The following is a 17,814-nucleotide window of genomic DNA, read 5'->3' on the forward strand; positions in this document are numbered from 1 at the left end:
GACAGAGATCACAAGTAGGCAGAAAGGCAGGCAGAGAGAGAGGAAGGGAAGCAGGTTCCCTGCTGAGCAGAGAGCCTGATGCGGGGCTTGATCCCAGGACCCTGGCTGGGATCATGACCTGAGCCGAAGGCAGAGGCTTTAACACACTGAGCCACCCAGGTTCCCCATATTTTCCTTAATTCTTAAATCTTTGGGGGGTTTATTAGGTTTCTTTTCTAGCTTTTATACACATACACACAAATACATACACACATACACATATATGTGCGTACATACCGAAAGCACTGCAGGCCATGCATGTCTAAATTCCACTGTACCTGCACCCTAAATACTTTATGTTGTACTCTCATTTTTGTCTAATTTTTATTTCATTCTCAAATAGGTTGGATTAAATTGCTTTCTTACTTTAAAAAAAAAAACAAAAAACAAAAAACCATGACCATGAAATCTCTCCAAAGTCCTCTGCCTATATTCACCTATTCCAGCATTTCTTTTGTAGTGTGTCCTGCAAAATATTTACAGGTTTTCTTTCAATGGACAAATAAATTAGGGAAGAAAGGGTTAAAGAAAGTTAAAACAAGTTTCCTTAAAGCAGGATTAATATGCTATTATGGGAAAAACATAGCATGTCTGGCCTCACGTTGCTTCTATTTCCCTAGCTGCTGTGACCTATACCTTCGAACCTTCTGCTTAGCCCTGTACGTAGGCATCTTATAACTAAAATTTCCAGAAACTGCTTCTTTACCCAAAATCTACCTCACCTGGGGAGATAAAGAGGTATGTACAGAAATGACTATGCTGTTTAAGATTAACAGGAATGACATGATCAGATTCCTGTATGACATGATCAGATTCCTGTATGACATGATCAGATTCCTGTATGCAAAGAGCAACTGACTAAGGACAGGTAAGTTACTCAACCTTCTTCGACGTCTGCTGACAGGAGTCGCGTTTTGCCTCCCACTCCCTCCTACCTACTCCCTTTCCTAACATAAAAGCAGCTTAAATCTCAGGCTCGAGATGGTTCTTCAGGACAAAAGTCTGCCATCTCCTCCTATTTTCCAAACTGACTTTTAAAACTAAGTATACGTGTAACTTTGTCTTTTAAAAACACAATTTAAAAATCATACAAGCTCCCACTGGTTGGAATAGAAAATGGGCAGCAGCTATGAGAAACAGTATGACAGTTCTTCAAAAAATCACATAAATAGAATTATATGATCTAGTAACTCCACTTCTGGAAATAAAAATAGAAAGAATTGAAAGAGGTGTTTTTTTTTTTTTTTTTTTAAGATTTTATTTATTTATTTGACAGGCAGAGATTACAAGTAGGCAGAGAGGCAGGCAGAGAGAGAGGAGAAGGAAGCAGGCTCCCCACTGAGCAGAGAGCCCGACGTGGGGCTTGATCCCAGGACCCTGGGATCATGACCTGAGCCGAAGGCAGAGGCTTTAACCCACTGAGCCACCCAGGCGCCCCGAAAGTGGTGTTTTGAGAGATATTTTTACATCCATGTTTACAGCAGCCGTATCTACAACAGCCAAGATGTGGAGGCAATGTAAGTGACTATCAGTGGATGAATGGATAAACAAAAGGTGGCACAACACAGGGTGCCTGAGTGCCTCAGTCCTTAAGTGTCTAGCCTTTGGCTCAGGTCATGATCCCAGGGTCCTGGGATCGAGTCCCACATCAGGCTCCCCGTTCTACAGGAAGCCTGCTTCTTCCTCTCCCACTCCCCCTGCTTGTGTTCCCACTGTGTCTCTGTCAAATAAATAAATAAAATCTTAAAAAAAAAAAAAGTGGTACAACACAGATGGAAACTTGAGGACATTGTGCTAAGTGAAATACACCAGTCACAAAACACAAATCCTCTATGATTCCACTTATATGATACAACTGGAGTAGTCGAACCCCCAGGAAGAGAAAGGAGAATGGTGGTTGCCAGGGCCTGGCATGCAGGGAGGGGAAATGGGGAGCTTTTAATGTGTATAGAGTTTCAGCTTTGCAGGCTGCAAAGAGTTCTGGAGACAGGTTGCACACGTGAATATACATTGTGAGTAACGGTACTGAACTGTGCACTTAAAAATGGCTAACATGGTAAATTTATGTTATGTGCATTTTGCCATAATTATAAGTAATTAAAAACAATACCTGAGTTTCTGGGTCCCACTCCTGACTTAATGAGCTGGAACCCAAGGTTGAACCTGGGGAACCAATATTTTTAACAAGGACCCACAGTTCATTCTGATATACATTATAGTTTTAAATCTGCTGCCCTAGTGATACACCACCTACATTCTGAATTTAGTAGACCACCATTTTCATTCATTTCATTCTAGCATTCCTGATCAAGGGCATATACTCTCAGCTGAGGAATTAGTTCCCAACTCACTACAGAATAGTCCAACTTACACAGAAGTTATTTATATAGCAATTTGATTACAAAGAGGAGTTAGTTATTGACTAATGCCAATGATCATTGCTTTCCAAAGAGTGAGGCAAGTTATAAGTATTCTCCATCCACAACATATAGAAAAACCGAGGCAAAGGAAAATCAAGCATCCAGAAAAGACCAAATTTGAGGAAGATATAGTATCTTTTGGTAAGCATTTTGGTAATCACTACACTGTGACTACAAAAGAAATTCGAAGATGAATCCCCCTCTCCCAAAGAGTTCATAGATCTGTACTGACACCCCCATAAGCTATGGAGATCAGAAACTTCCTCTTGCCAGCTAATATCACCACCCACACCCCATCACTTACAAGTCCAAGGCCAGCTTATTTAGCCTTCTCTTTCCTCAGTCCCTAATTCCATGAACACTATTCTTAAATATTATGCAGCTTACCAATATTTATAATCAATATTTTAACAGAGACTGGCAGTAATTAAAATTAGGTAAAAGAAATGTGAATCCAATTTTGAGACAGATGAAGGAAAAACAGATGTACTAGACATAATATTTTTTGGAACTCAAATCAAAATCAAACCTTATATTAACTTCAGGTCCTACCAGATAAGTCTCCTTTTTACTTGATGAAGGAGAAGACAGATATCTTGGGTAACAGGACAGAATATTCACATCTCAAAGAACTAAAATAAAAAGAAAAATTTTCCATAATACTATTTATTCAGTAAGAACATGAGATGAGTGCTGTGCACAAAACAAAATATTTTGAAACATAGAAGTTTTCAAATTTTAAGGAAAATGACATACAAGCACATGAATTGCCAGTCTGGGGCATATGCTATCAAGTACACCCCAAACAGTATTTTTTACATGGCTTCAAAGAAAACCTATTGTTGCACAAAATTAGATTAGATTTTAATGTTACCACAAACACAAAAAGCCTGGTTTCTCTGAGAAAAAATTAGCTAAAAATTAACGTGTTAATATTTGCACCATAAAGAGTGCCAAGAATATACCTTTTAATCAAAAAAATTAACTTCTAGCTGTTTAAGATGGCTCCTAGAGGCTCTTCTCTTTTTTTCGGCATTACTCATGAGCTCTAGAATATTGATTTTAAAGTTTCCATTTTGAGAAATAGTAACAAAGCATTTGTTTAAAAAGCCTTGCAAGGATACCATCAATCCTTCTATGGGAGAATATTAAATTGACTAATTTTAGGACTCACTCACCAAATATGAGAATTTACTTAAAACAATTCATTGAGGATTTAAATAATTTACGTTATAAACTCTTCTAATATTCATGAATGAAATTCAACCTGCCACTAGCAAGTCTGTGTTTCATAGACCACTAAACTCTCAATAAAGTCTATAGCAATAAACTTCGTGTCACATCTGTACAAGTAACTTCAATGCAGTGACTCCAGACAAGTACCATCGCCACTTAGATGAAGAAAGTCTTTGAGATCTCAGAAAGAGGTAAGAGTGTGAAAACAAAAATAGCCAAATTGACTAATGCGCCCTTCTGTAGGAAGCAAACTCAACTTTTTGCTGGAGAGCGGTCGTGAAAATATTGCCAATTGATGAGAATATTGCTAGACATTATGTTGACTTGGTTTCTTGTCTCTGATGGGTCCCTTTTGCTTGACACTGGTGACTTTCTTGGTTGGCTCTCCTGTCTTGAATCAGAGGAGCTTATGCTAACTTTGATTTTAAAAAAGCCTATTTTGTTTTTAAAGTCTGAAGAGATAAAATGTATGATTTTAATAGTTGGAGTGCACAGAGAGGCCCACACAAATTACCTATTTCATATGCAGATTTTATTTCAATTTCCTGGATTGGGACAAAAACTGTACTATTTATGTTTTTACGGGTTTGCGGTTCACAGGAAAATAGCCTTTTTAAGAAAACTGACATTAAGTAGTTTGAATTATGAAAGGTTTATAAATTATTTAATGGATTGAAACAGTATTTGCCATAAGTGATTGGTATTCAGAGTGAATTGTTATTACAATCCAACAAAAACGTCATACAAAACAATTTATTGCTTTCCACCATTACTTTGATGGAAGCCTATTTTAGGATTTCCATGAATATATAATTTTAAAATCTAATTTTTCTCAAAAATCTTAAATTTGCTATATTTATGACATTATCAAGTAATTTCTAAAAGATAGTTAAAGCTAAATAATGATAGCCTGAAATTTAATAACTAACATTTTTTCATTTCATAGACAAAGCACAGGTTTTTTTTTTAATAACGCCAAGATATGAAACCTATTTTTACACATCGGAAAGAAGCACAAATGTTCCAAAGTCCATATTCACTAGTCTTCAACACAAATTTTACAAAACAGTACACCTACTACATAGAAGAACAGATAAAAATGAGACAACCTAGATGTCCACTAACTTATAACTGTAGCATCCATACACTGTAATATTATATACATATAATAATAATAAATTAATGAACTGTGGCTCCACTCATCCTCATGGATGGATTTTAACGGTTTTGAGCAAAATATAGTGTCATGGAAAAATATACGGTGTGACTCCACTTACATAAGATTCAAAAAGAGGCAAAACTAAGCAATAAAAAAAATTATAAAAACAAAGGAGAATGTCTCCCGGAGGGTATGTGCTATGGTGAGTGCTGTGAACTGTGTAAACCTGTACCCCTGGGGATAAAAATACATTATATGTTTATAAAAAATAAAAATTAAAACAAAACAAAACAAAACAAAAACAAAAAGGAGAATGATGAAAATTTAGGACCGTGGTTACCTCGGAGGGGAGAGAAGTGCACGTGATCAAGAGGAGAGCGCGTGGCTATCAGAGATGTGAGTAACGTTCTACTCTTAGAGCAAGGTGGTGAGTACACGGGTGTTTGTTTTATTACTCCTCCTTACACTGTACACATACTTTCCACACTGGAGAAAATGAGGCACGACAATGGTGACGGTATAGACGACTCTTTGAAAAGCACTGATCTTGAGGATAAAGGAATAAAAGAGTAGATGGGAAGAAATGTGAACGTTTTCAGAGATTTTGTTTTGCTCTTGTTGAAGACATGAAGGGAGCATCTGAAAGACAGAAAGGTTCCAGCAGAGGGGAGAGGCTGAAGCAACCGCACACGTGAAGGTTTGTCTGCCTGTGAAAGGAGGAGCAGCCCAACTCATTCAGGCAGAGGGCAACAGGGACAGCTACGGATAATGGGCACAGATGTACACAGTTGATGATGGAAACGAAGTTCACCAGATATGGTGCTCGCTCCTCCTCAGTGAGGCTGAGAGGGGAAAGGCAGAGCTGGCTTTGAGAGGAAATGAGGGTATCAAGTGACAGTTGGGAGCAGTGAGACGTAACAACTGACCACAGATAAATGCAGGTGCTCCCTTGGGCTCACCTTCTATGATTCCCTGGCCTCTGTCTAAAACATGTTTTCCCTTTCTTTTCACCTAGAAAATCTCCCCATCCTTCAAGGCTTCACCTCAGGTTCTACGTCCTTTGTGAAACCTGTTTTATTCCACGGCCATCTTTTCCTTCCCCTTTTAATCCTTACAGAACTTAACTATCACTCGTTTTGTACTTACTCATAAACTATCTTACAGTAACTCTTTCGTATTGTACATGGCTTCATTTTTGTGTGTGTGGTTTCCCTAGCTACAGTTCTTGAGACAGAAATAACTTTTTTTTTTTTTAGCACTGTGCTCCCCCTCTCAGAAAAATAGTGCAGTCTCTTACAGTAAACATTTAGCTGTTCATTGTTCCATTTTTAAAGTATGTCATCTACTTAAACAGATACTCTTAAAAGCAAAAGGAAAAAAAAAAAAGAAAACCAAGAAGACAGGAAGAACTGAATTGAACCCTCCATGATTTTCTTGTCCCTGCTTCTGGTTTTCAATTTTTGGTTTTAGAACTTACTCTGGAGAAGCCAAACCACATCCAATGTTAACACAAAATCAGTTTGATTTTTAGTATTTTTTAAACCAATTGTTTCTGCTCATTAAACCATTAAAATTTTTTCTTTACAACTTTTAGTATGTTTCTTCATGGAGGTAGTTCCTCCATGAACTAGAAAATGAAGCAGGATATTATCAGCAAAGACAAATTATGTTAGGAATGCCATCTTGTGGTTGAGGGTAGTCCATTACATTAAAAATCCTCTGAGTAACAATCTTTAATTCTGAAAAAAAAATCCAGTAAATTCACAAAGGTAAATCATGGTTAAAATTAGTATTACTACAAGGAAAGAAAAGCTAGATAGATATGTGTGTTTTCAATTTTGTGTGACTTCAGTTGCCAAAAAAGACAATGTTCATCGAAGAGAGAGACCACAGACAAATTACACAGGAACGGACTCCAAATAATATAGAAAAACTGCCACCTATAGTATAAATATACATAAGACTATTGAAGTACTCTGAATTTTGGAAAACTCTTCTCATGGAATAGATAATTTTACTTCTATATCCACCACTAAGTAGTTATGTTGATGATTATATCCTAGATTTAAATTATGTGTTTTGATTTTCAAAATACATCACCCTAAGTACAACCATCCAAAGGGGATGGAGGAAAGAACAGAGCACTTATCTAATTTGGATGGTGCAGGACGCGTATAATTAGTTGTAGTCCACAATGGGACTTGGAAGAGAGGTAAAAACACTGGCCCTGTCTTAGATGAACTTGCTTCTTCTTCCATACAAGACAGCCATTTGAATGATAAATCATCTTTCTAGTCAACAGAAAGCCAGTAGTGGTTACAGATGTATTCCTTAACAACTATGCTTAAATGTTCTAATCGCCAAGTTGAATACCAGACATTCGGATCCATTTCAAAGTAGGGATGAGGACGTGAAAACTGATAAATCCCTCACGAGGGCAAAACACAGCCCAACACAAAGATCCATGCACTATGCCACCATTTTGACTTCTAGATTATAAGGTTCCAAGGAGCATGTGTGGGTACAATGTTCAGTTACAGAGATCAGGTTACTTGAAATTCCAAAAGATAATGGATCTACATGTAGATATATTTACTGAAAAATGAAAATGCTATTGTACTGCAGATCAATGTCTGGGATTTATTTTTGCACGCCTATCACCAGGAAAAAAAATTTTTTTACTCAAAACATCGTTATACAAATTGATTTTGTATCAGTTTTTCCACCTGATTCTTCAGGACATTGACATCCGCTGCACAGACCTGGTACTCCATCTTCTCTTGCTGTTTCATTCTCCCTAATAAGGCTTCATGCGGTGGAGGCAACGCATTGTAGGAACTCAGTAAATAAAGCTGACTTGATGAAGCCTGGTTGATTTCTTTAATCTTTAAAGCCTGCATGATAGCAGGTGCAAACTTCAAGTAATGAGCCGTTGATGAAACGATCACTGGGCAAGTTTTGTCTTGCGTTCTGTCTGCAACCACTTTTGCAACAGCAGTGTGTGGGTCCAAAATATACCCTGAAGTGTTGTAGGTGGAACGGATGGCTGCCAGGCACTCTCCCTCGGAGCACCAGTCAGCGACAAAATCCTGCTGCAGTCTGTCCATCAGCATCTTTTCTATCTGGAAGTGATGCTGCTCTTCGAGCTGATTAAATAATTTTGTCATTAACTCGCCGTCTTTCTCAGCCATCAAGTGCAAATGTCGTTCCAGGTTTGAAGCTTTAAGAATATCGATTGCTGGTGAAAAGGTTTGTGTTAGTTTTCTTTCCCTTAGATCGTAGTGTCCTGTTTTTATAAAATCAGTCAAAACGTGGTTCTGATTAGAGGCACAAATAAATTTGCGAATAGGGATTCCCATCATTTTGGCATACACTGCTGCTAAAATGTTACCGAAGTTTCCTGTGGGAATACAGACATCGACCGGGCTTCCAAAGGAAATAAATCCTTGGCTAACAAGATCAAGATATGCAGAAGCATGATAAACTACTTGGGGAAGCAGTCGGCCCCAGTTTATGGAATTAGCTGAACTTAAGACTGTTCCATATTCCATAATAAGAAAGCCAGTAAAATCAGAATCTCTAAAAATTCCTTTGACGGCTGTCTGGCAAAAATCGAAATTGGACTTGACGCCCACTGCCCAACCATTTTCTTTCTGACTGCCAATTATTTGTGCTTTCTGAAAGTCACTTACACCGTTCTCGGGAAAAAATGTGGCCACAGCTATTCTTCGCTTATCATTCTTACTAATACGGCTAAAACCGTTTAAGACCGCACTCCCGGTGTCTCCGGAAGTAGCTACAAGGATCATATAGTTGCAACTTGGCGGAATACAGTGTGCAAAAAGATGAGGCATGAGCTGCAAAGACAAATCTTTAAATGACCCTGTGGGTCCGTGAAACAACTCCAGGATGAACTGGTTGCCTGAGAGGTGCCTGACGGGGGCAATTTTTGAGCAGGCGAAGTTTTCCCCATAAGCAGCCTCGATCATTTCTCCCAGTCTGGCGGCAGGTACGTCAGCGGGGTGGATACACTTTTCCAGAAGGATCTGGGCCCTTTCTATGTAGGTGGCTCCTACGAGGCTTTTCCACTCCCCGCAGCTTAATTTCGGAAACTCTTTCTCAGGGACAAAGAGTCCACCATCAGAAGCTAACCCCTCGATCACTGCTTCGCTGAAGAATTTTGTTGAAACCTTCCGTTCATTGTCTTTGGGCCAAATGTGTCTCGTGGAAACGAACGTTTCTGAGTCCACATCTTGGTACCGTTTGACTGCACAGAGCACTTTGTCGGCGACCTCCTCTGGGGAAGCCCCACTTTCACAGAAAACCCGGGTGTCATACCACTTCTTATAATATTGTCTTCTAAACTTCAGTAAGTCTTTCATAGGTGTTCCAGCATCCTGACCTACAATCCTATCGATTTTCATTAATTTTAAGCGGCTGACTATATCTATCAGAGGTACATCCAGGTATACAATTATCCCATTTTTCTTCAGATGCCACATGCTAGCATCGTGCATTGGATTGGACCCCGTAAGGGAAATCACACTTCCAGATGTAGAGAAGTTTAACACGGCTTTTCCTTCCTCTTCTAAAAATTGCTCGTTACCAACATCCTGTAATTTTTCAGACACACTCATATTCCAGGTTTTTTCAAGGATATCATCATCCACATCTATGACACAACAACCTAGTTTCTGACCTATTATTCTGCCTACTGTTGTTTTCCCAGCGCCAGGCGGTCCCATCAGGATAATATTTTTGTCTCCAACAAGAGAGTGGGTTGAGTGCCACGACTTCCTGAATTCTGCAAGTGCAAAGGTTCTTGAAAGAAACAGCTGCACATGTTTATCCGTTCTAACATGTATTCTAGAAAAACATTTCTGGGCTATTTGTTTCAGATGCGGACATCGGTTAAAGTGCAGCATTCTCTTCACTTTTCTGCCCAAGTTAACCTAAAAACTGGCTTTAGCCCTTTTCAAAACATAAAAACAAAAAAGACATTTGGTTACTAATTTCAACAAACTTAAAATCCCAAATAGGACTAAAAATAACCACGTCCATGGTACATAAACTGTTCAGAAATCTTTCATATGTATGGGATATTTTTTAAAGTATTCAAACCCAAATTCTCATATGTTACATATTATCCTTTTAATAATCTTTTCAATCTCAAGCCCGAATAATCAAAACATTAAAAAATTACAACTATAAAGCATGCTTTATTCAGAAAATGCCATATCATAGATGCTTTTTTAAAAAAACCATACAAATCAGATTAGTATTTCTTTTCCCATAATGAAAATTGGTTCTTGGTTTATAACCCATGTAAACAAGGATTATTTAGAATGCTATTTACTTACAATTCATAAAAGCTGAACAATATTCCTTATATTTAATTTCTTTTAGTTTTACTAACATGCTGACAGACTATCATGCTACTCAGAAATTTCTCATAAAATTCACAACAGGAAAGTAGAATATTTGCTTATAAGATGCTTAAATAACTTTTCAAACTATAGGGCGAAGGTATGGCATTTTCTTTCTCATGTGCCTTTTATAAGCATACTGTAAGGGATCATCCTTAGATATATTTCATATTGAAGGCCTTTTTAAAAAAATCTAAAATGAAAGGTAGAATATTATGCAAATAGTTAAGAAAATTGATAATCAACAACAAAGTCAAAGGTTACATGTCTATAGCCTTATCTGTCTGAAACTGTCACTTTTGTTTCCGTCCTCTAAACATTATCAGTGGAGACATGTAATGCAAATGCCAAACTCTACAGTGACAGCAATTAAAAAAAAAAAAAAAAAACTCAAAAAGGTTTCCAATGATGAGAGGAAATAATTATTCTGACCTCCAAAGAACCTCTGCAATTCCCCCATATTGCTCAAATACCTGTCTTTGGAAATGTACTCACCATTAAAACACAAACTATGCCAGGCAAGTCAAAGTCTTAGTCATACATAAAATGCAATTTAGTAACTGTTGCAATGTTCATTCAAATTGACTAAAGGAACTCCACAGACATGTGGTGGAGCTTTTCACATGTTCTGCAACTAAGCCATGTTAAATATCAGATGGTATGCTCAAACACATTCCGAAAACTTTCAATGACTACTCTATCTGTGCTACTGTGTTCTATAATTAAACATTTAAACCATTTTAAAACTAACACTAAATTTAACTTACAAGTTAGATTAGAACTGTCAAGAGAAGGAATACATTTCCTTATCTGGCTTTTCAGCTTGTATGTGCTGTGCTTAATTCCCACTGACTTGTAAACCATATGACACACAGGAACCAATCTCTGATGAAGAGTTTTTTGATGCTGAGGGAAAGTCAATCTTTGCAAAGAATGGAGTCTACAACAGAAAAATTTTCAAATTAATCATTACCGCATACAATGTTACAAAATTCCACACATAGACTGTTCTATTATTAAAATACCCACCTGAAAGATTTAAAGTCTAGAGAAAGAATGAATTGACTCTTTTCATGTTTCCCCAAATCTATTATTAAAAGATTAAGATAGATTAAGATATACTGTTTTTTTTTAACATCTGTGTCTTATAATGGAAAAGAAATTTCATTAAACAGTATTGAAGGAGCTTCTTCCACCAAGCAATATGAAAGACAGTAATATAACCAAATAAGAGCAAATATAAAATCTCTCACAATGACACCTGAAATTTTAATTACTTAACTGGACGTTTAGTGATGAGAGAAAAATTTAAATCAGTGGACTAAAGCTATGAAATGGGTGAATTACTCTTGTAGGTTTTTTTTTTTTTTTTTAAGATTTTATTTATTTATCTGACAGAGAGAGATCACAAGTAGACAGAGCAGCAGGCAGGGAGAGGGGGAAGCAGGTTCCCTGATGAGCAGAGAGCCTGATGCGGGGCTTGATCCCAGGACCCTGAGATCATGACCTGAGCCGAAGGCAGAGGCTTAACTCACTGGGCTGCCCAGGCGCCCCTCTTGTAGGTTGTTTTATCTATCTGAGTCACTACATGATTTGTATGTAATAATATTTACCGTAAAAAAGCACAAAGAAAGTGTCTGCTAAACACAAATATCCCTGTCTATTTAATTGAGTTTATAATAAATTCAAAACACATATCAAAGTGGTTGGCGCATAAGAGTATTCTCATATATAGTCATATTATTATCACTCAATGACAATGGACCAAAAACATTTAAATTGAATCAGAATATCTAGACTCAAGGCTAGGTGTATTTTTTCATGATTTGGTTAGTTTATAAGCCTTCAGAAAAATATGGGTACTTACCATGAATCAAGAACTGTTTTGCTATATACAGTCTAATTCTTTCCCTGCCATAAACCAAGGATCAGAGAAGTATACACTTGAACCATATCAGTAATGTCTTTTATTAAACTATATTCTAGTATAGTACTTTAATACCAGCTAGTTTTCTTGGAGGAAGGGGAACACTTTCTAAAAAACACCTGATTCACATGCTATTCAGGAGTGTGTGCTCTTTTTTAGTTCCCAGTGCATACCTTTCTACTGTCTGTATTAGTGATAATTGTAGTATTAACCTGAACAGCTGGTTGGTTTTTCTGGACATTGAATTTTTTAACTGATCTTTTTCACTTTGTGTTGGTTGCTACAATGTTTACCATCAATTCCATTAAAAGCAGAAGACTGTAACACAAACATTATGCATTCTTTGTCTTATCTTTTATAATCTTAGTTTTCCTTTATTTTGTATGAATTAGAAATAGAAAATTATGACAGTTTAATTTAATTTAATTTAATATCATTTTACAAAATCTTCCTGAAAATAGAATTTAGTTGTTAAAGGGCTATAATATGTAACAAATATTGCCATTTTTTAAGAAAAATAAAGATGAATTCTACTTTAAGTAACATACTAAATTTTGTTTCATAACATTTTAGCCACAAATTAATTTTAAGGCTTCAACATCCACTGTAAGCAAACCAAAAGACAAGATGGAATAATATCTGCATATGTAACTTTCATCTAGAAACTAAGTCTTTACTTAGGAGGTAATACACTTAATTCCCATTATACATGGTATTATATTCTTTTTTTAAATTTTTTAAAAAAAGATTTTACTTATTTATTTGTCAGAGGGACAGAGAGAGTCAGGCAGGCAGAGTGGCCGGCAGAGGCAGAGGGAGAGGCAGGTCTTCCTGTGGAGCAAGGAGCCCGATGTGGGACTTGATCCCAGGACCCTGGGATCATGACCTGAGCCTAAGGCAGAGGCTTTAACCCATGGAACCACAGAGGCACCGCTCATGGTGTTATGTTCTATAAAGTCATCATGAATACTGAACTAGTGAACAGTGAATATTCCCATTACTCCTAGGGGAAATACAGGGTTAGGTTTTTGTGAGCCTCAGGTCACATTTTTTACCAACTGATCAATACATAGGCTTGTTTTATGTGTTTCTCTTTAAAGTCATTTTATATTTTTTGCATTATATTATATTAGTAATTAACTCACCATTGAACAGCCAAGAGCACTCTAACTTATGCCTGAATGAAGCTTATCTAACACAGATTCTATCTGTAAGGCATATTATAGCCTTATTACCTTAGGAACACTAGGCAGCACCTAGTCAGCAACCTAGGCCATTTTAAACAACAAAGCCACCAACCAGAGGCACAAAAATGTGAGAAGTGTGGCACTAATGAGAATGGGAGAAGGACACTTGTTTACAGTATCTGAGCTGAAACAGCAAGGCAGAGCACCATCCTGCTTGACCACATTTTAGAGCACATACATCAGGAGACTCCTATCTTTCCCCACCGTGCGTGTGCGTCCATGAATGAATGCACAAGTTCTGCAAGTATTAATTTGGGCTTATAAATAAATAAATAAATTTTAGTGAGTAGAATTCACAAATATGGAACTTCTGAAAAGTGAGCATCAACTGCATACCATTTTCCTTTACGATTCAAAGCCATGTTATTAAGCTTTTTCATTTACTTATATTTTAGTATGTATTTTAGTCTAGTGGTCATGAATAAGCAATTTTTCCTCAGCCAAAGGACAAAACTTTTTCAAATTAAGTGGAAGTCAACCACAGGAGTCAGAAAACAAAAACAGTACTTAAAGACCAAACGTCTTGGCCATAAAGTACTCAGGTTTTACTGTATCGATGTTCTCAACTACTTTTTGCAGAGTCAAGTTCTTCATGAAAACATTTTAGTTATACTCTCTAATTCCTCAGAGGTTGGAAGATCTGCACAACTCCATTATACACGAATGCTTTTTAAATAGGTTTTCCTACTGATGACTTATAGTGGGGTTTTTTGATTCCCTAATTGCAATGGATACTTTTTAGACATAATAGACACTGTCTTTCTAACAGATAAATGAAGAGGTTGTCAGTTTCACAGCAAAAATTTTAAAAAACAAAACCAGAATGTCCACATGTACAAAAGAATTCAAGTACTCTTTGATCTCATGGTACAAAATTTAACAATTTTACTTTGGGAAGCTGATCAAAACTGAATAATGAATTCAAGAAAAAAAAAAGTACAGAAATCACTTTTTAAGTCACTTTTAAATTATTTCCTATGACTGCTAATAAACTTACATTTTTAAACCAGAAATTCCTATTAATTTTCAACAACTTATTTACAGTGATGTTTTCTCAAGGACACCACTAGATGATTGCTAATCATCTAAAGTCATACCTATTATCAAAGTTTACTTCCAAAATGGTCCAGAAGATTTCCATTATAAAATTACCTAGTTTCCGATTCCTTTGGGAAATTATCCAAATCCTATTTAGTCAGGATGATTTAGCATGTCATCCATTTAAAATATTTGCAACATACTATTTAAAAATTATTTCATGATGAGAACTGGCTGTGGTTCACTGAACTTTTGAAAATATTTATGCCATGATTATGCTTGTCACCCTATATTAATGCAATCTAAATTTCTCAGAAGAATGACTAAATCTAGTCCATTATCTTATGAAGATTTGCTGATATATTTTTAAAAATTCTTAAAAATGACTATTTTGACAGCGAGATATTGTTTTCCAATACATAATAAAAAATGCAAATTTCCTAGGACATAAACTAACCAGGGGAGGTAAAGTTCTGCTGCTCTGGACTATTAAGCAAAAATCTTCTCAACACGCCTTTTGGTCAGTCAGCTATGTGAAGAGGAACCACAGACTCCAGTGTCCTGTTGTAATCAGAGAGATCTTACAATCAAAGGTAGAGTTTCCAAGTTTATCACTCATCTTTGCCCCTATCTTAGTGTCAAAGCTGATTAAGTCTTTCCTGTTGCTCGCCTTTTGCTATTAGAGATCCTCCTAATGGTCTTGAGTATTTAATTCAAAAGACTTTTTAAGTACCCTTTTTAATTCTCTAACTTAAAAATACATTATAAAGAATATCTCTTATTCAGGGTTAGTTTTCCTCCTAGTTGTCTTTTTACTATTCCTACCTAATCTCATTTTATTCATCTAAGTAAATTAGAATTAATCTCAAGCAAAAAACTCTAACTTGTACGTACAACCATCTATAGCAGGGGTCTGTGCAAAACCACAGGCCAAATCTCTGCAAAATTATAACCACCCTTTTTGTAAATTAAGTTTCATGAGAACACAACTTTGCTTATTTATTTGTTCATCTGTTCTGTATTGTCTTTGGCTGCTCTTGATCCACAACAGTAGAGCTGAGCAGTTTTGACCAAAACCATTTGGCCTGCAAAGGCCTAAAATATTTATTGCCAAGCCCTTTACAGAAAAAGTTTGTGATCTCTGTCAGTATACCAATACTAATTCCCTGTGGGCATACTGGACATAGACATTTCCTTGAACAGTACTGTCATTTTAAGGGAATTATAAAAATTAGAAATATATTTTTGTAAACATGCTTTCAAAAGGCAAGCAGAATTATAGATCAGGTATCTAAGGAAAAAAGTTCCTTTCTAAGTGATTTAACAACTTCATCATGACTGGAAACTAAATTTACCATAGGGAGGAGATCATAAATTGGTATTTTTAAAACCACAATAAATATACTACTGACAACAGTGAAATTACTGTATTCAGTAACGCCATAAAGTCAAGACCAGCTGAGGTTGGTTGGGACTTACTAATTGGAGAAATCATGCTTTGCCCTTACTGGCTCTTTTAGGAACTGATTAATATGAAACGTCCCAAAATGTTTATTCTTCATGAGAATATGTATAAGCTTTGGCCAATGACCACCCACTAGGTAAACGGTATTATCATTATGAGTCCTTAGTTCAAATCTTAGCATGTATAAAGAAAATCTTCCTCTATACATGTTAAGCAAAAACAAAATACCTCCCCAAAACATAAACTAGTCAAAACGGAAAGGAAAATGACAAAGTGGTATATACATTAAAAAATGTTTTGAAAAGTAAGATCTGATGTGAAGACCCGGAACACCATCTCCAACGTGCCATTCATCTGAAATAAAATGCTCAAAGTCTGGGATAAAAATAAAAATCTTACCAACTGGTTAAGAAAAAACTAAATTTATTCTTATTTAATGACATTGGCTAAGAGCCCCAGATGGCAAGGACCCTCACATTCTGCACAGCCTTTTAAGTAGAAGCTAAAAGGTTAATGAAGCCATCCTACTGTTTTTCTCTCTCCACGGAGCACCCTGGCAGTGAGACGACCAAAGCTGGTGTTGGTTTTTATCTTAAACCACCTCTTATCCCCTTTGGGCAGTGGCCTCTGTAAGGCTCGTTTGGGCCAATTCCTCTTTCCCAAATATTGCCAAAATGTCTTTTAGAGACTCGGGATGGGGCAAAGGCTTTCGGCGGCCATACGTGCATAAATAGGTACAGGGGACGAGCAGACGGTTCAAAACGGAACAAAACCGCTTCCGAGAAGGCAATTTTCAGAAAGGGACACCATAAACATGGACCCAAATCCAGGGGTCCCTTTAAGAGGTTTCTCCTAGTTTCGGCTGCTTATTTAAAAAGCCTCATGGCCACATGTCTGTGGATAAAGAGCGAAGAGGAGGGGCCTGACCACGAGGAACACGGGGCTGAGAGCGGAGAACCGGAGAACGAGGGAGGGCGAGGGGAGTAGGGCGAAGGGAGGACCGCGGCGCGACAGGTGCACGGGGCGGACCCGGCGGACGGCGGGGGCGTGCGTGGGCGCGCACTCCCACAGGTGGCGAGCGGGGCCGCGCGGCGAGCTCCCGACAGCTCGGGGCAGAAGCAGCGGGGAAATGAGCGCAGACACGGTTGAGATGACAACGGAGCAGCGGGCGGGCAGGAACGAGGTGGGGGAAAGGCATGCAATGGGAACGGACCGTTTTCTACAGTTTACCCGTTCTTTCTCCTCAAATCACTCACCCAGAAAATCACACTGGGAAGACGGGGTAAAGGAAAGAAATTGGGGAGGAGCGTCCAGGAGCCGCCAGTGCCGCCTCAGAACGCAGGGCCACACCTCAGGGGCTCACCCACGCTCACCCACAGCCCCGGGCCAAAGCATTCCCTAGGCCTGACCCGCCCCCAACCCCGCGCCCCGGCCACTGCGCCTGCGTCAGTGAAGGCCTGCGCGCCCGCCGCCACACCCACGCGCCGAGCAACCCCACACTGGCCACGTGACTCTCAGTCCCCGCTCCACCTACCAGAATCCTCCGTGCTCCTCAGGCTCCTCCTCACCGGGTCCAGCTCTCCACAGAGTCCTAGCGTCAGGGAGGCCTCAGCGGCTCGCCCCGCCTCCCCCGGGATTGGCGCTTGCGCACAAGAACCTTATTGTGTGACGCGTGCGCCCCCGCGGCACTTCCGTACTGTCTGTCGTGGGGTCTATGTGTCTCTCCAAATATGCAGAGATAGAAACGCGCGTTTTTAGGAGGATGCCATTCAACTTATTATTCCCAAAGGCACAAATAAACAGTGGTTTCCATATTGAACTCCAGCAGAAAAACTGCAGGGGGAAGAGAGGAAACCG

General features: G+C 38.1%; 1 protein-coding gene across 2 annotated transcripts; it reads right to left on the reverse strand.

Annotated features, from left to right (window-relative positions):
• Positions 1 to 4,205: 4,205 nt before the first annotated feature.
• THNSL1 (threonine synthase like 1) lies at positions 4,206 to 17,576 on the reverse strand. 2 transcript variants are annotated; one of them, XM_059183901.1, is made up of 3 exons: positions 17,492 to 17,576; positions 11,048 to 11,220; positions 4,206 to 9,825 (listed from the first exon to the last, which is right to left on the reverse strand). In XM_059183901.1, the coding sequence occupies exon 3, from the start codon at positions 9,777 to 9,779 to the stop codon at positions 7,548 to 7,550; it is 2,232 nt and encodes a 743-aa protein (XP_059039884.1). In that variant the 5' UTR covers positions 9,780 to 9,825; positions 11,048 to 11,220; positions 17,492 to 17,576; the 3' UTR covers positions 4,206 to 7,547. The 2 variants fall into 2 exon arrangements, with proteins under 2 accessions (XP_059039884.1, XP_059039883.1); XM_059183900.1 differs by lacking the exon at positions 17,492 to 17,576 and adding an exon at positions 17,214 to 17,402.
• Positions 17,577 to 17,814: the final 238 nt, after the last annotated feature.

Source organism: Mustela lutreola, chromosome 8 (assembly GCF_030435805.1).
Source record: "Mustela lutreola isolate mMusLut2 chromosome 8, mMusLut2.pri, whole genome shotgun sequence".
In the NCBI taxonomy this organism is placed as follows: domain Eukaryota; kingdom Metazoa; phylum Chordata; class Mammalia; order Carnivora; family Mustelidae; genus Mustela; species Mustela lutreola.

Coding starts and splice junctions, on each gene's coding strand:
- THNSL1 (XM_059183901.1), bottom strand. CDS start 9,779: ATGCTGCACTTTAACCGATGTCCGCATCTGAAACAAATAGCCCAGAAA.